The 19,510-nt window shown below is 39.4% G+C and overlaps 1 protein-coding gene across 3 annotated transcripts in view; it reads right to left on the bottom strand.

Annotated features, from left to right (window-relative positions):
• Nucleotides 1–19,510, bottom strand: part of RPS6KA5 (ribosomal protein S6 kinase A5) — a 589,637-nt gene that overhangs the window by 290,588 nt on the left and 279,539 nt on the right. For all 3 annotated transcript variants that reach the window (XM_053697560.1, XM_053697561.1, XM_053697559.1), the window contains exon 9: nucleotides 15,441–15,602. In XM_053697560.1, the coding sequence (XP_053553535.1) occupies nucleotides 15,441–15,602 (162 nt within the window). The remainder of the gene's footprint in view (nucleotides 1–15,440; nucleotides 15,603–19,510) is intronic.

The following is a 19,510-nucleotide window of genomic DNA, read 5'->3' as shown; positions in this document are numbered from 1 at the left end:
CGTACCTGGGTAGCTTGGTATTGAGACGGGACGCTATGAGATCTATCTCCGGCGTCCCCCACTTGCTGAATATCTCTGCAAACACCTCGGGATGGAGAGACCATCCCCCTGGATGGAAGGATTGACTGCTAAGAAAATCCGTCTTCCAGTTGTCTACACCTGAAATGTGGATCACTAACAGCTGAGGGCCTCCGCCCACTCCAGAATCTGAGATACTTCCTTCATCGCCAAGGAACTTCTCGTTCCCCCTGATGGTTGATGTAAGCCACCGAGGTTATATTGTCTGATTGGAATCTGATAAACTGGGACAAACCCAGAAATGGCCAAACCTTCAAGGCCTTGAAGCTTGCCCGTAGTTCCAAAATGTTGATCGGGAAGGACTCCTCCTCCTGAGTCTGTGTGAAATGGGTTGGGGTATTCTATTCTATAAATCCAAAAAAACAAAACAAAACAAAAAAAAACACTGCCACCTACAAAATACAAATTATCCCAAAATTAATTTGTAAAAAACAAGTATATATAATCACAAAAGATGGTGCATTCCTTGGTGTAAAGGGTTAATATATGTAAGATGTATGGTTTAATCTAAGCGCTACACTGAAAATCTATAAGTCATTCAGTAATAAAGTTAAAGCGAAAATTTATTCTACAGTTTCTGTATCAATGAAACATATGTCTAAAAAATACTCCAATATATGTTAAATGTTTAAAACACCAATGTGTGTTAAATGTTTAAAACACTTAAAGGTTTCCAAATAAGAATAGTAACAACAATTTGTTGATACACCTGTGTACACATTCACACACTCACCCAAACCTTAAAAAATAGTAAGTAAAAACAATGCAAAACACAATGTTGATATTGAATGCCACTGTGCAGAAAAAGTTCCAAAAACTGCAATTTGTGCTATACACCATGCCACCAGGCACTAATCTTCAATAATTTTGAATACTTTCCAATTGTTAGTCTTTATTAAACTTTATCAGACTTATTCTCAATCTTTATCAGACTTGTTCTCAATATAAAGGTGCGGGGACTCGAGAAAAAATAAATATAAATAATAATAAAGGGTCTTTGGAGGGAATTTTCTTGTCTTAAAAAGTACTTTCCACTCTTTACTTTTCCCTTCTTTATTTTTCCTTCTCTGTTTCAGCAATGAAGACAACAGCAATAAAGACAAACAGTATCTGGTAGTCAGTTACTCATATGCATCCGTGAATTATCACGGTTTTCTCCTACCTCTTGTGACTGTATCAATACTCTGCTGTGTAGGTCATTGTGCTGTTACGTCGTGTGTCCTTTGGTCTTCCCAATCTCTTACCTCCCGATGGGAATGTACTGTGTAGCGACTACTTCTGTTGTGCTTGGACTTCCTCCGTACTTCCTGGATGGATCACGTGACCGCGGGTAGCCAATCTCTCCTAGGTTCACCCTACGTCACGTCTGGATCCTCCTAGCCACTTTGCAGTTCTTCGTTTTCCTCTGATTGATCTGGGATCTGATCTTTTTGCCTTTTCCCAGACCAAAGGACACACGACCAAAGGACACAGTGACCTACGTCACTGCGTGTAGCACAAATTGCAGTTTTTGGAACTTTTTTCTGCACAGCGGCATTGTGTTTTGCATTGTTTTTACTTACTATTTTTTAAGGTTTGGATGAGAGTGTGTGAATGTGTACACCAGTACATGAACACATTGTTATTATTATTAGGAAACTTTTAAGTGTATAAAACATTTAACACACATTGATGTTTTAAACATTTAACATACATTGGACTATTATTTAGACATGTTTCATTGATACAGAAAGTGTAAAATAAATTTTCGCTTTAACTTTATTACTGAATGACTTATAGATTTTCTTTGTAGCGCTTAGATTAGAACATACTCCTCCTGAGTCCACAGCCCCTGTGCCTTCCAGGCACCCCAAACAGTTCCCCATCCGGATAGGCTTGCGTCCGTAGTCACAATCTCCCAGGATGGTCTTAAGAAGCATGTCCCTCGGGACAGATGATTTGGACAGAGCAATCAAGAGAGCGATTCTCTCGACCGGCTGTCTAATACAATCTGTTGAGACAGATCTGAATGATCGCCGCTCCACTGCCTTAGCATGCACAGTTGTAAAGGTCTGAGACAGAACCTGGCAAAAGGTATGAAATCCATGCAGGACACCCTGAGACCAATCACCTCCATACACTAAGCCACAGAGGAACTCAAGGAGGTCCGGAGGGCAAGACATGGTCTGTTAAATATCCTCATGGATATAGAGTCTATTATAGTACCCAGGGATTCCACCCTGGTACTTGGGATAAGAGAACACTTTTCCAAGTTTATCTTCCATCCATGTGATCGAAGAAGACTGAAAAGGGACTCAGAGAATTCTTCCGCAAGATGAAAGGATGGTGCTTGCACCAGAATATCTTCCAAGTATGGGGCTACTGCAATTCCCTGAGTCCTGGCAATGGCTAGAAGAGCCCCCAGAACCTTCGTAAAGATTCTTGGAGCAGTAGCCAGGCTAAACGGAAGAGCAATGAACTGGAAGTGCTGGTCCAGGAATGCAAACCTCAGGAATTGAAAAAGTGTTCCCTGTGGATTGGAACATGAAGGTAAGCATCCTTCAGATCTTTAGTGGTTATAAACTGGCCTTCCTGAATTAAAGGAAGGATGGACCTTACCGTCTCCATCTTGAAGGAAGGGACACTGAAATTTGTTTAAGCAATTTAGGTCCAGAATTGGGCAGAAAGTTCCCTCCTTCTTTGGGACCATGAAAAGGTTTGAATAAAACTCCAAATCTCTTTCTTTGTTAGGCACTGTGACAACTTCCGAACACACCCTAGAAAGGCATCCCTCTTTTCTGGTCTGGTAGACAGATTCGAGACAAGGAATCTGCCCCTTGGCGGATGAGATTTGAAACCCGAGATACCCCCTCCAGGACCCACGGATCCTGTACGTCCTTGAACCAGGCATCTGAAAAAAGAGACAGTCTGCCCCCTACACAATCCACCCCTTCATGATGATTTATTTTTGGCGGGCTTCTTATTCTGATTGGATTTATTCCAGGACTGCCAGCTTCCAAGTACTCTTGGGTTGCTCGGGCTTGGAGGAGGATTGCTGTTGTTGGGATTTGTCAGAACGAAAGGAACAAAAATTAGAAGATTGTCGTCACTTAGACCTCTGATCTTGTGGTAGGAAGGCACCCTTGCCTCTGGTAACCGTAGATGGAATGGAGTCCAGGTCTGGACCAAATAAAATATTTCCCTTGAAGGAAAGAAAAAGGAGTCTGGACTTAGAAGTCATATCCGCAGACCAAAACTTCAAGTTAGGATCCCAAAGCCAGAGGCCCTTGCATTTAGGCAAATAATTAGCATTTTCTCATCACAGATAAAAGAATTAGCAATTCTCAGAGCTTTAATTCTGTCTTGAATATCCTCGAGGGGAGACTCCACCTCAATGAGTTCCGACAAAGAGTTGCACCAGTAGGTAGCCTCTCCGGTAACCGCGGAAACTGCAGCCGCCAGTTGAAACAAAAATCCTGTATGTTGAAACATCTTTCTGAGAAAGGTTTCCATTTTCTTATCCATCCGCTCTCTGAACGAAGAACTATCCTCAAGAGGTATAGTAGTACGTTTAGCAAGTGTAGAGATAGCACCATCCACCTTAGGAATGCAGCCCCACAAATCCAGTTGAGAGTCCAGGACCAACGTTTTAAAAGTAGACGAGGGGGAAAAGGGAAGAACCAATTCTTTCCCATTCGTTCTTAATAATGTTCCCCATCTTAACCAGCACAGGAAAAGTCAAAGGAACTTTCCTGTCTTTGTAAACTCAGTCTACTTTAGGTATCATAGGTTCTTCAGGCAGAGTGGCCTCTGAAACCTCTAACGTAGACAGTGCTCAATTTTAAATCTAAAGGACAGTTCCTCTGCAGCAGGAGGCTTAGACGCTAAGGACTCCGACCCAGGAAGTTCACCCTCTGAAACTACAGAGGTTAACTCATAATTGGATAACTAGGACATAATAGCTAAATCTGATAAATATTTAGACGACTCCAGGTCAGGAGAGCTATGTTTAACCTCTCTTGCATTTGTTAGAGCGAGGTAATGCAGGGCCGCAGACACCGCTGTTTGTAACTGTGCGGCAAAGTCCGCAGGAAGAAGGCCCCCTCCAGATAAAGGATTAGATGTGCTATGGGGAACTGCATGTGGAGTGGATAATGTAGCAAGGGTAGTAATTTCACAGGAGTCCTGAGAGGTAGACGGCTCAGAGAGACTAAGAGCCTTAGCAGGTTTGTCTCCCTTCTTAGACTTTATAACGGTGTTAAGGCATGTGGAACATAATTGAGTAGGCGGGAAAACCACGACCTTCTCACAATATAAACAGGTATGATTTAGTAGAGAAGGAGTACCTTCTAACATGTCAGAGTCCTCCATAGCTCAGGTTATAACCACAGGAGGACACAAATAAAAACATTTTTTATTATAGAAAACTGCACCTTTATACTCACAATGGCTGGGGCACTCACCACCTCCTAGACCCAGACAGGAAAAGCTCTCCTCAGGTTCAAGTCTCAGCCAGAATGGAGGAAATTAACATAGACCACACCCGGTCACATGGAGTGCAAGACAGTACTTCCCCTGTTATTACAATTACGGCAAGTAATAGGGGCTGTGCAACACTATCAAAAACGAAAGTGAAACCTGTTTGTTCCAGCCAAAAACACACAGTCTATCAGCCCAGGAAAAAATCCCACAAAGCAGCATGTAAATAATTAATACACTGATTATATAACCCCAACTGTTCAATAAACCCCCTTCAGAGGATATTAACCCTGGATCCTATCAAGGTATAAAGGAGCCACACTGACGCCGTTATAGCGTTTTATGTGTAAACATTGAAACGATATTACCTCCAGGATCCATGCTGTGGAACAGAAGTGTGACAGTCTTATAGCAGCGCTCCTGACATGGACTTGAGTGAGAGAAAGCAGGCAGTGAAACTCGTCAACACTGATTGCTTATGAGTTGTTAGCAGTAGTCTGGATGGTTTCGCAGAAAAACTTTCCCTGCATCTCCAGACTCTAACTTTCATCAATAATCTCACTGAGAGGTTGACATGACTACTTAAAACTCCAGTCCTATCTCGAAGGGCAGATACCCTTTTTCAGGACTCTCCGAATCCTCTGAAAATTCTCTGCAACCTCCTAATGTGACGAAAGGCAAAGAATGACTAGGGTAATGAGGCAGTGGGAGGGATATGTAAGCCTTTGGCTGGGGTGTCTTTGCCTCCTCCTGGTGGCCAGGTGTTGTATTTCCCAACAGTAAGGAATGAAGCCGTGGACTCTCCATATTTTAGGAAGGAAAAGAATAACTGTGTTTCCAGAGCATAGTATCTTTAACAGCAACCAATTATCAATAGTCAAACACAAGCACCCAAGTGCCATGGTTGAAGCAATCAGTTTTAACTTTAGGCAGCAAACTATCTGATTAGCCACGTACATCAAAACAGTTGATAACAGTTAAAGACTTTAGATGACCTTCATTATACATGTACATCTCCCCTGAAGGAGGAACATTCCCTTAACAAATGGACAGTGTATTTTTGACTGCTTTCATTGTTATTGCTTTTGGTATTCATCCTCTGATGTCTGCAATAATTTACTTTGCCAATGTCATTTATAAATAAATTATATATATATATATATATATATATATATATATATATATATAAAAACAGTTAAAAACAAAGGCAGAGAGTCAGCCGTAGTAGCTTTGAAAAGTGAGCCTGGTGCATTCAAATGTATTTGAATTAGAAAATGCTCAATATTCAGGGCTAAACCAAACGAAAAATAGATGCAAAACTTTGCAAAGTTGTTTAATGATGTATATAATAACATTTTATATACAAATATTAGTGTACTGTCCCCTTAAGAGGATCACAAGCAGACTAATGTGTTAAAACAAAGCAAGTAAATTGTGAACATACAGAGCAATACTTGCACACTAAGAAAAGTACACACCTCAAAGAAAGTATATGGACTTATACCAATACCAGAGCGCCTTGGAGTGCTAACCCCCAGTTCTAGAAATCTTGTAGGACAAACAAAGGTCCCTCTCCAGTCAAACAGAAAATTACCCAAAGCCCCAATTAGGTCTAATACAAACGTAGCATGAACTAGGTCGCAAAGCACACATAATTTATTGTATTTAAAAATTACTGTAATGCATAGAAAATACTAACATACCAGAAGGATACTTAACCCCACCAGGAGTTAATTCCGTGTGTACCAGGTGCAAGGTTAATAAACCACCCATGGAACAGTAGATTAAAAGGATAGCAATTGGCAAAGTACTAGAGAAGAACACCCATCCTAGACACGCCAGACTATTTTAACCTTTTTTTCGAGCGATTCCTCCGACCCCTCAGCACATTAAAAATTCCATAGAAGACTTACTTGCTACTATGGCCACCATGAGAGAGTGAAAAACAAGTGCGCAGACAAAATGGCGGGAAAGTAATTAACGCTCTCCATGCTGGAGAAGTTTCCACCCGCAATGCGCAACATTAAGTATGTTGCGCACCTAAAAACACACTCCTGGCACTGAGGGAAAATGGGCATCTACTCTCTCTGAAGAATAATCTGCACATCTTCATTCTTCACTTTCCTCCAGCAAAAGCAAAGACAAGACTGATTAACTAGTGAAATGGGAGGGGTTTTATAGGGCTTTGGGAATATTTGCCTCCTCCTAGTGGCAGGGAAAAGTAATTCCCAGGAGTAATGGATCTTGGACTCTCACCATCTGTATGAAATAAATAATGCTTACACACATTTTATTACTCTAGCACATGTGGCAGTTCTCGGTTAATGCCAATCACAATTTAATGAGAAGGCCTGCATACAGCAATCTAAACCAACCAAACTCAATACTTATAGAAGACCATGTGATTTATTCGCACAATTGTTTGAGCATAGCATTGTACATATATACAGTATTTGGCCAAACGTATGTTGACAGTTCAGGTGTTTCAGTCACACCCATTGTTAACCAGTGCATAAAATTCAGCACATAAAATCGCTATAGAAAAACCATTGAAAGCCCAATGGGTCATACTGAAGAGCTCAGTCACTTTAAACGTAGAACTGTCATAGGACGCCACTTTTGCCTCAAGTCAGTATGTTAAATTTCTGCCCAGCCAGATCTGCCCCAGAAATTTCCAGTAATTATTTTAATGGTAAAGTGTTTAGTAGCAACAACAGCCCAGCCACAAAGAGGTAGAACACACAAACTCACAGACAGGGCAGCAGTTGAAGCGCATTCAGCGTAAAAAAAATCACTTGTTATAAAGTTAAAAACTACCTGTGGAAGGAATATAAGCACAAGGACTTTGCATGGGGAGCTTCACAAAATGGGTTTCCAAGGCCGAGCAGCAGTACACAAGCTTCACATCAACATCCACAATGCCAAGCATCGGCTGGAGTGGTGTAAAGCATGCCACAACTGGACTCTGGAGCGATGAATCAAGCATCTAGCAGTCTGATGGAAGAACCTGGGTGTGGCGTATGCCAGGAGAATGCTACATACCAAAATGCATAGCACCCACTGTAAAGTTTGGTGCCGGAGGATTAATAGTCTTGTTTTCAGAGTTTGGGCTAGGCCCCTTAGTTCCAGTGAAAAGTCATGTTAATACTATATGATACATAGACATTTTAGGCAACTGGTAGCTTCCAACTATGTGGCTACTGTTTGAAGAAGGCCCTTTCCTGTTCCTGCATGACTTTGCCCCTTTGAAAAAAGTGAGGTCCATGAAGACATGAATTGATAAGTTTGGTGTGGAGGAACTGCTAGCCAGACCTATTTCAACATCAGTGACGTCCTCACAAATGCTATTTAGGCTGAATGGACCCAGATTCCTACAGACACACTTAAAAATCTTGTAGATGTGCCATCAGCGCTATTGTGGCATCACTCTCGGGTGCTGTGCCTTTTCAGGCACACCTTTGACTTTACTTTTGAGTGCATCTTTGCGCCCACACTTGCGCCACTTTTGGTGTGAACTTGCACCTATTTAATGCAGCCTCACTCTGACTTCCTTGCCCAAGTATAGGTCTACCTCTGTGTTACCTAGGTTGTTTTTCTACATTGTTTAATCCTGCTTTACTTTGTGACCTACCCTTTTGCCTTGCCCTCTGGTACATTGAAGGTTTGGTCTGTCCACCTGTTGCTTAATCCTGTTTTGCCTAGTGACCTACTTTTTTGTGTTGCCCCCCTGGTACCCAGGAAGATTACTTTCATCTTGTTGTTGCAGCTTTTTCTACTCTACCTCATTCCTTTAATCCAATTTACTTTAGTCCTGGTATTTTTCTTTACCTTTCCACTTGATGCAGGGATAAGAAGCCTACTGACCACGGTCATAACAGCAAAAAGCCTTTAGAGATGTGGTAAAGGTGAAGACAACTCCATATTAATGCCCATGGTTTCGAAATGAGATGTCCAACAAGCCAAATATTTTTGGATATTACAAACAACACTTAAAAGGGACATGCATTTCTGTTGTGTTGGCTGCTAACGTAAATAAGACAAGTCAATTTTTTTTTCTGCAACTCCATCCACCATCTGCCTTATTTAGAGTAGCCAATTCAAGCTTGAGTCTGCAGACAAGGCTAACTAAACTCATATTGTTCAAATACAGTGCAATGTTTTGCCGTTGATATCTGTTAATAGCCAATTAGAGACAAATATCTAGCAGAATTAGACTTGAGAAGTTGGCAGGGTGCATTTCAAGTTCTGATAATTAGAAATATATTCAACATTTTCAGAGCTAAATTACACTAAAAGGTGGCAAAATAAAGTATATTGCACTGTATTACTACTCATGTCCCTTTAAAGAAAAAATAGATTCTATTATTCGGATAGAACATGTCATTTTAGACAACTTTCTAATTTACTGGTTATGAAATTTTCTTCTTTCTTGGTACCCTTTGCTGAAAAGCAGGAAAATAAGCTCAGGAACGTGTACGTATCTGCACCACTATTAGGCAGCAGTTTTACAAGAATGTGATACATTTGCAAGAGCACTAAATGGCAGCCCTTTTATTGCTGTCACTTAGTGCTCCAAACATGCACACTACCTCCATATGTATTTCCAACAGAGAATAACAAGAGACCAAAGTAAATATGCAAAAAGAAGTAAATTGGAAACTCTTAAAATTGCATGCTTCATGTACCATTAAGTTCTGAACAAGAAAAGAAAAAAAAAAACATAATTTATGTAAGAACTTACCTGATAAATTCATTTCTTTCATATTAGCAAGAGTCCATGAGCTAGTGACGTAAGAGATATACATTCCTACCAGGAGGGGCAAAGTTTCCCAAACCTCAAAATGCCTATAATACACCCCTCACCACACCCACAAATCAGTTTAACGCATAGCCAAGAAGTGGGGTGATAAGAAAAAAGTGCGAAAGCATAAAAAATAAGGAATTGGAATAATTGTGCTTTATACAAAAAAATCATAACCACCACAAAAAGGGTGGGCCTCATGGACTCTTGCTAATATGAAAGAAATGAATTTATCAGGTAAGTTCTTACATAAATTATGTTTTCTTTCATGTAATTAGTAAGAGTCCATGAGCTAGTGACGTATGGGATAATGACTACCCAAGATGTGGATCTTCCACGCAAGAGTCACTAGAGAGGGAGGGATAAAATAAAGACAGCCAATTCCGCTGAAAATAATCCACACCCAAAATAAAGTTTAAATCTTATAATGAAAAAAACTGAAATTATAAGCAGAAGAATCAAACTAAGCAGCTGCCTGAAGTACTTTTCTACCAAAAACTGCTTCAGAAGAAGAAAACACATCAAAATGGTAGAATTTAGTAAAAGTATGCAAAGAAGACCAAGTTGCTGCTTTGCAAATCTGATCAACCGAAGCTTCATTCCTAAACGCCCAGGAAGTAGAAACTGACCTAGTAGAATGAGCTGTAATCCTTTGAGGCGGAGTTTTACCCGACTCGACATAAGCATGATGAATTAAAGATTTCAACCAAGATGCCAAAGAAATGGCAGAGGCCTTCTGACCTTTCCTAGAACCGGAAAAGATAACAAATAGACTAGAAGTCTTTCGGAAATTCTTAGTAGCTTCAACATAATATTTCAAAGCTCTAACTACATCCAAAGAATGCAATGATCTCTCCTTAGAATTCTTAGGATTAGGACATAATGAAGGAACCACAATTTCTCTACTAATGTTGTTAGAATTCACAACCTTAGGTAAAAATTTAAAAGAAGTTCGCAACACCGCCTTATCCTGATGAAAAATCTGAAAAGGAGACACACAAGAAAGAGCAGATAATTCAGAAACTCTTCTAGCAGAAGAGATGGCCAAAAGAAACAAAACTTTCCAAGAAAGTAATTTAATGTCCAATGAATGCATAGGTTCAAACGGAGGAGCTTGAAGAGCCCCCAGAACCAAATTCAAACTCCAAGGAGGAGAAATTGACTTAATGACAGGTTTTATACGAACCAAAGCTTGTACAAAACAATGAATATCAGGAAGATTAGCAATCTTTCTGTGAAAAAGAACAGAAAGAGCAGAGATTTGTCCTTTCAAGGAACTTGCAGACAAACCTTTATCCAAACCATCCTGAAGAAACTGTAAAATTCTCGGAATTTTAAAAGAATGCCAGGAAAAATGATGAGAAAGACACCAAGAAATGTAAGTCTTCCAGACTCGATAATATATCTTCCTAGATACAGATTTACGAGCCTGTAACATAGTATTAATCACAGAGTCAGAGAAACCTCTTTGACTAAGAATCAAGCGTTCAATTTCCATACCTTTAAATTTAAGGATTTGAGATCCTGATGGAAAAAAGGACCTTGCGACAGAAGATCTGGTCTTAACGGAAGAGTCCACGGGTTGCAAGAGGCCATCCGGACAAGATCCGCATACCAAAACCTGTGAGGCCATGCTGGAGCTACCAGCAGAACAAACGAGCATTCCTTCAGAATCTTGTAGATTACTCTTGGAAGAAGAACTAGAGGCGGAAAGATATAGGCAGGATGATACTTCCAAGGAAGTGACAATGCATCCACTGCTTCCGCTTGAGGATCCCTGGATCTGGACAGATACCTGGGAAGATTCTTGTTTAGATGAGAAGCCATCATATCTATTTCTGGAAGTCCCCACATTTGAACAATCTGAAGAAATACCTCTGGGTGAAGAGACCATTCGCCCGGATGTAACGTTTGGCGGCTGAGATAATCCGCTTCCCAATTGTCTATACCTGGGATATGAACCGCAGAAACTAGACAGGAGCTGGATTCCGCCCATACCAGTATTCGAGATACTTCTTTCATAGCCAGAGGACTGTGAGTCCCTCTCCTTGATGATTGATGTATGCCTCAGTTGTGACATTGTCTGTCTGAAAACAAATGAACGATTCTCTCTTTAGAAAAGGCCATGACTGAAGAGCTCTGAAAATTGCACGGAGTTCCAAAATATTGATTGGTAATCTCACCTCCTGAGATTCCCAAACCCCTTGTGCTGTCAGAGACCCCCAAACAGCTCCCCAACCTGTCAGACTTGCATCTGTTGAAATTACAGTCCAGGTCGGAAGAACAAAAGAAGCCCCTTGAACTAAACAATGTTGATCTGTCCACCACGTCAGAGAGTGTCGTACAATCGGTTTTAAAGATATTAATTGAGATATCTTTGTGTAATCCCTGCACCACTGGTTCAGCATACAGAGCTGAAGAGGTCACATGTGAAAACGAGCAAAGGGGATCGCGTCCGATGCAGCAGTCATAAGACCTAGAATTTCCATTCATAAGGCTACCTAAGGGAATGATTGTGATTGAAGGTTTCGACAAGCTGAAATCAATTTTAGACTCTTGTCTGTCAGACAGAGTCATGGACACTGAATCTATCTGGAAACCTAAAAAGGTTACCCTTGTCTGAGGAATCAATGAACTTTTCGGTAAATTGATCCTCCAACCATGATCTTGAAGAAACAACACAAGTCGATTCGTATGAGATTCTGCTAAATGTAAAGACTGAGCAAGTACCAAGATATCGTCCAAATAAGGAAATACCACAATACCCTGTTCTCTGATTACAGACAGAAGGGCACCGAGAACCTTTTTAAAAATTCTTGGAGCTGTTGCTAGGCCAAACGGCAGAGGCACAAACTGGTAATGCTTGTCTAGGAAAGAGAATCTCAGAAACTGATAGTGATCTGGATGAATAGGAATATGCAGATATGCATCCTGTAAATCTATTGTGGACATATAATGCCCTTGCTGAACAAAAGGCAGGATAGTCCTTATAGTTACCATTTTGAAAGTTGGTATCCTTACATAATGATTCAATATTTTTAGATCCAGAACTGGTCTGAAGGAATTCTTCTTTGGTACAATGAAGAGATTTGAATAAAACCCCAGCCCCTGTTCCAGAACTGGAACTGGCATAATTACTCCAGCCAACTCTAGATCTGAAACACATTTCAGAAATGCTTGAGCCTTCGCTGGATTTACTGGGACACGGGAAAGAAAAAATCTTTTTGCAGGAGGCCTTATCTTGAAGCCAATTCTGTACCCTTCTGAAACAATGTTTTGAATCCAAAGATTTGTGAATTGAATTGATCCAAATTTCTTTGAAAAATCGTAATCTGCCCCCTACCAGCTGGGCTGGAATGAGGGCCGCACCTTCATGTGGACTTGGGAGCTGGCTTTGGTTTTCTAAAAGGCTTGGATTGGTTTCCAAACTGATACCGCTCCTGTGGGTGAAGGATCAGGCTTTTGTTCCTTATTGTGACGAAAGGAACGAAAACTATTATTAGACCTAAATTTACCTTTAGATTTTTTATCCTGTGGTAAAAAAGTTCCTTTCCCTCCAGTAACAGTTGAGATAATAGAATCCAACTGAGAACCAAATAATTTATTACCCTGGAAAGAAAGGGAAAGCAAAGTTGACTTAGAAGACATATCAGCATTCCAAGTTTAAGCCATAAAGCTCTTCTAGCTAAAATAGCTAGAGACATATACCTGACATCAACTCTAATGATATCAAAGATGGCATCACAAATAAAGTTATTAGCATGTTGAAGAAGATTAACAATGCTATGAGAATTATGATCTGTTATTTGTTGCGCTAAAGCTTCTAACCAAAAAGTTGAAGCTGCAGCAACATCCGCTAAAGATATAGCAGGTCTAAGAAGATTACCTGAACATAAGTAAGCTTTTCTTAGAAAGGATTCAATCTTCCTATCTAAAGGATCCTTAAAGGAAGTACTATCTGCCGTAGGAATAGTAGTACGTTTAGCAAGAGTAGAGACAACCCCATCAACTTTAGGGATTTTGTCCCAAAATTCTAATCTGTCAGATGGCACAGGATATAATTGCTTAAAACGTTTAGAAGGAGTAAATGAATTACCCAAATTATTCCATTCCCTGGAGATTACTTCAGAAATAGCATCAGGGACAGGAAAAACTTCTGGAATAACTACAGGAGATTTAAAAACCTTATTTAAACGTTTAGATTTAGTATCAAGAGGACCAGAATCCTCTATTTCTAATGCAATTAAGACTTCTTTAAGTAAAGAACGAATAAATTCCATTTTGAATAAATATGAAGATTTATCAGCATCAACCTCTGAGACAGAATCCTCTGAACCAGAGGAACCATTATCAGAATCAGAATGATGATGTTCATTTAAAAATTCATCTGAAAAATGAGAAGTTTTAAAAGACCTTTTACGTTTACTAGAAGGAGGAATAACAGACATAGCCTTCTTAATGGATTTAGAAACAAAATCTCTTATGTTAACAGGAACACTCTGAGTATTAGATGTTGACGGAACAGCAACAGGTAATGTAACATTACTAAAGGAAATATTATCTGCATTAACAAGTTTGTCATGACATTCATTACAAACAACAGCTGGAGGAACAGATACCACAAGTTTACAGCAGATACACTTAACTTTGGTCGATCCAGCACCAGGCAGCGTTTTTCCAGAAGTATCTTCTGACTCAGTGTCAATCTGGGACATCTTGCAATATGTAATAGAAAAAACAACATATAAAGCAAAATTGATCAAATTCCTTAAATGACAGTTTCAGGAATGGGAAAAAATGCCAGTGAACAAGCTTCTAGCAACCAGAAGCAATAAATAATGAGACTTAAATAATGTGGAGACAATAGTGACGCCCATATTTTTTAGCGCCAAAAAAGACGCCCACATTATTTGGCGCCTAAATGCTTTTGGAGCCAAAAATGACGCCACATCCAGAACGCCGACACTTTTGGCGCAAAAAAATATCAAAAATGACGCAACTTCCGGCGACACGTAAACAGAAAAAAAATTATTATTATTATTATTTTTTTTTGCGCCAAAAAAGTCAGCGCCAAGAATGACGCAATAAAATAAAGCATTTTCAGCCCCCGCGAGCCTAACAGCCCACAGGGAAAAAAGTCAAATTTTAAGGTAAGAAAAAAATTGATTTATTCATATGCATTATCCCAAATATGAAACTGACTGTCTGAAATAAGGAACGTTGAACATCCTGAGTCAAAGCAAATAAATGTTTGAATACATATATTTAGAACTTTATATAAAAGTGCCCAACCATAGCTTAGAGTGTCACAGAAAATAAGACTTACTTACCTCAGGACACTCAACTACATGTAGTAGAAAGCCAAACCAGTACTGAAACGAGAATCAGTAGAGGTAATGGTATATATAAGAGTATATCGTCGATCTGAAAAGGGAGGTAAGAGATGAATCTCTACGACCGATAAAAGAGAACCTATGAAATAGACCCCGTAGAAGGAGATCATTGAATTCAAATAGGCAATACTCTCCTCACATCCCTCTGACATTCATTGCACGCTGAGAGGAAAACCGGGCTCCAACCTGCTGCGGAGCGCATATCAACGTAGAATCTAGCACAAACTTACTTCACCACCTCCATAGGAGGCAAAGTTTGTAAAACTGATTTGTGGGTGTGGTGAGGGGTGTATTTATAGGCATTTTGAGGTTTGGGAAACTTTGCCCCTCCTGGTAGGAATGTATATCCCATACGTCACTAGCTCATGGACTCTTGCTAATTACATGAAAGAAATATATATTTTCAATGCAAATTCAAGTAACAATCAAACTGGCACTTCTTGCATCTATTATAGAATGTTTCTCATTGACATACGTTATACCATAAGCTGCTAAATCTGCAAAAACACAGGTTCCCTTTACTCTATGTTAGAGATCCATGTTAAGCCTCTTTAATGGGCAGAGATAAAAACATTGTTCTTAATGCATCCTTTATGCAAAGAGATCATAATTGTATGACTATTTTAAAATCAAGGTATTTAGCCAAAATCATTGGTTGTTTGTAGCCTCTAATTAAACATACATAGTTTATTAATATAAGCTTTCCTTACCTGAAATATTCTGTCAGCATTCAAAGGCAAAGCAGCAGGGGAGTATGTTGGATCCATATCTGTAAACTCTTCAGCAAAATTCCCAACATCAAGCTCATCCTTAATTACGGGTTTAAATGGGGCAGGTACTTTTTTTGAAGCCAAATCATCCCAATTAAGTTTCTGCAAACAAAATGATGATCCATATTTTTAGCAGGCCTGGCTAATCTGATGAAACGTCTGAGACAGCGAAAATTTAAATTTTTAGGATTCCTTTACATAGAGGGAATTTATGTCAGTTACTAAAACCTTCCCTACCAGGAATATACAAAAGTAATCAGTATGTGCATTTGGAGGTTCTGATGCCTACAAATGTGGAAGGTGGTGGCCAATCACGACATTCGGCTGTATTTGGAGTCTGATTTCTTCTTGTGAATGTGCAACACACTAAGCTCTGAATTTTCAGAGATCATTGTGCATTGCACTTCCACAAGCGGAAATCAGTCTCCAAATCTACATGACTAATCGGCATCCTTTATGCCTTTCTCTCTTTATCCCCACCATCTGACACTTCAGGTCTAGAAGCTATACTGGAGGTGACTGCAACCTTGATGCAGGATGTGTCAGAGCACCACTTTCTCCAAAGGCATCGGCATTGCAAATGTAGAAGCAGAAAGTCTGTGGCAACTCCTCACAAAAAAGCGATAGATCCATATGATAAAACAGATAGGTATAGGGCTCACAGAACATTGAAGGATATTCCAACAGTGCAGAAAACAGCAGACGTGCCGTGAAGGTCCGCCACACTTATTCACCACTATGTACTGCACATACTGGCTTCGCCTTTTAAAGGTAATATAAATCATTAAAAAAAAATATGTAAAACTCCTTCCTGTCATTATGTAGAAAAAGGCACACAGTAAAATGTCAATAGATTCTAACTAAATGTGCTATATGCAGGGCTACATCAATTTATATATAAGAGGTAGAGGAAAAATAAGGTAAACAGATAATCAGGAACTAAATTAATACATTCACATAGGATTCCATATTAATACCAAGAGGATGTCTAGTGCAGAGTGTGAAAATCCATTGTGCTTCCTTAAAAACATAATTATGCTTACTTGATAATTTAATTTCCATCTGTATGGGAAGAGTCCACAGCTGCATTCCTTACTTGTGGGAAATACTGAACCTGGCCACCAGGAGAAGGCAAAGACTCCCCAGCCATGTAAATATGCTTCTAAAAGATCCATAAAAGAAGAAATATCTTCCATAGGATAGAAGTAAATTCGACAAGAGAAGAAATAGCCCCACCTTTAGGGACTTATACCTAAAAACACTAAATTAGCCAAAGGTAAAGGATATAGCTTTTAAAACCTAGAAGAAAGGTAAAAAGAAGCACTAAGTTTAGTTTCCTTACTAAACGTATGATAGATAGCATCTGGAATAAGAAAAACTTCAAGAGTTATCTCAGAAGCTTAAAAAAACAGAATTCAAACATTTGCTATTTTTGTTATCAAGAGGACTAGATTCCTTAATACTCAAAGTAAACAATACTTCCTTAAAGGGACAGTATACACTCATTTTCATATAACTGCATGTAATAGACACTACTATAAAGAATAAGATGCACAGATACTGATATAAAAATCCAGTATAAAACTGTTTAAAAACTTACTTAGAAGCTCACAGTTTAGCTATGTTGAAAAGGTAGCTGGAAAGCCCACTGAAAGTGGGAAATATCAGACACTCCCCCCTCCCCCTTCTTTTGCATATGAAAAGACCCTTTAAACAAACAGCAGCAAGCTGGAGAAGGTAGCTGACAGTATTCACATAAAACTTTGGGGCTTGGTTAGGAGTCTGAAAATCAGAGCAATGTTATTTAAAAATAAGCAAAACTATACATTAAAAAAAAAACAACTTGATGGGCTATATAAATAGATCATCTACAAAACATTTATGCAAAGAAAAACATAATTTATGTAAGAACTTACCTGATAAATTAATTTCTTTCATATTAGCAAGAGTCCATGAGCTAGTGACGTATGGGATATACATTCCTACCAGGAGGGGCAAAGTTTCCCAAACCTCAAAATGCCTATAAATACACCCCTCACCACACCCACAATTCAGTTTAACGAATAGCCAAGAAGTGGGGTGATAAGAAAAAAGTGCGAAGCATATAAAATAAGGAATTGGAATAATTGTGCTTTATACAAAAATCATAACCACCACAAAAAAGGGCGGGCCTCATGGACTCTTGCTAATATGAAAGAAATGAATTTATCAGGTAAGTTCTTACATAAATTATGTTTTCTTTCATGTAATTAGCAAGAGTCCATGAGCTAGTGACGTATGGGATAATGATTACCCAAGATGTGGATCTTTCCACGCAAGAGTCACTAGAGAGGGAGGGATAAAATAAAGACAGCCAATTCCTGCTGAAAATAATCCACACCCAAAATAAAGTTTAATGAAAAACATAAGCAGAAGATTCAAACTGAAACCGCTGCCTGAAGTACTTTTCTACCAAAAACTGCTTCAGAAGAAGAAAATACATAAAAATGGTAGAATTTAGTAAAAGTATGCAAAGAGGACCAAGTTGCTGCTTTGCAAATCTGATCAATCGAAGCTTCATTCCTAAACGCCCAGGAAGTAGAAACTGACCTAGTAGAATGAGCTGTAATCCTTTGAGGCGGAGTTTTACCCGACTCGACATAGGCAAGATGAATTAAAGATTTCAACCAAGATGCCAAAGAAATGGCAGAAGCTTTCTGGCCTTTTCTACAACCGGAAAAGATAACAAATAGACTAGAAGTCTTTCGGAAAGACTTAGTAGCTTCAACATAATATTTCAAAGCTCTAACAATATCCAAAGAATGCAACGATTTCTCCTTAGAATTCTTAGGATTAGGACATAATGAAGGAACCACAATTTCTCTACTAATGTTGTTGGAATTCACAACTTTAGGTAAAAATTCAAAAGAAGTTCGCAAAACACCGCCTTATCCTGATGAAAAATCAGAAAAGGAGACTCACAAGAAAGAGCAGATAATTCAGAGACTCTTCTGGCAGAAGAGATTGCTAAAAGAAACAAAACTTTCCAAGAAAGTAATTTAATGTCCAATGAATGCATAGGTTCAAACGGAGGAGCTTGAAGAGCCCCCAGAACCAAATTCAAACTCCAAGGAGGAGAAATTGACTTAATGACAGGTTTTATACGAACCAAAGCTTGTACAAAACAATGAATATCAGGAAGATTAGCAATCTTTCTGTGAAAAAGAACAGAAAGAGCAGAGATTTGTCCTTTCAAAGAACTTGCGGATAAACCTTTATCTAAACCATCCTGAAGAAACTGTAAAATTCTCGGAATTCTAAAAGAATGCCAAGAAAATGATGAGAAAGACACCAAGAAATATAAGTCTTCCAGACTCTATAATATATCTCTCTGGATACAGATTTACGAGCCTGTAACATAGTATTAATCACAGAGTCAGAGAAACCTCTTTGACCAAGAATCAAGCGTTCAATCTCCATACCTTTAAATTTAAGGATTTGAGATCCTGATGGAAAAAAGGACCTTGCGACAGAAGGTCTGGTCGTAGCGGAAGAGTCCACGGATGGCAAGAGGCCATCCGGACAAGATCCGCATACCAAAACCTGTGAGGCCATGCCGGAGCTACCAGCAGAACAAACGAGCATTCCTTCAGAATCTTGGAGATTACTCTTGGAAGAAGAACTAGAGGCGGAAAGATATAGGCAGGATGATACTTCCAAGGAAGTGATAATGCATCCACTGCTTCCGCCTGAGGATCCCGGGATCTGGACAGATACCTGGGAAGTTTCTTGTTTAGATGAGAGGCCATCAGATCTATTTCTGGAAGCTCCCACATTTGAACAATCTGAAGAAATACCTCTGGGTGAAGAGACCATTCGCCCGGATGTAACGTTTGGCGGCTGAGATAATCCGCTTCCCAATTGTCTATACCTGGGATATGAACCGCAGAAACTAGACAGGAGCTGGATTCCGCCCATACCAGTATTCGAGATACTTCTTTCATAGCCAGAGGACTGTGAGTCCCTCTCCT

Source organism: Bombina bombina, chromosome 1, assembly GCF_027579735.1.
Source record: "Bombina bombina isolate aBomBom1 chromosome 1, aBomBom1.pri, whole genome shotgun sequence".
NCBI classification, from domain to species: domain Eukaryota; kingdom Metazoa; phylum Chordata; class Amphibia; order Anura; family Bombinatoridae; genus Bombina; species Bombina bombina.
This window is presented reverse-complemented; position numbering and strand designations above follow the sequence as displayed.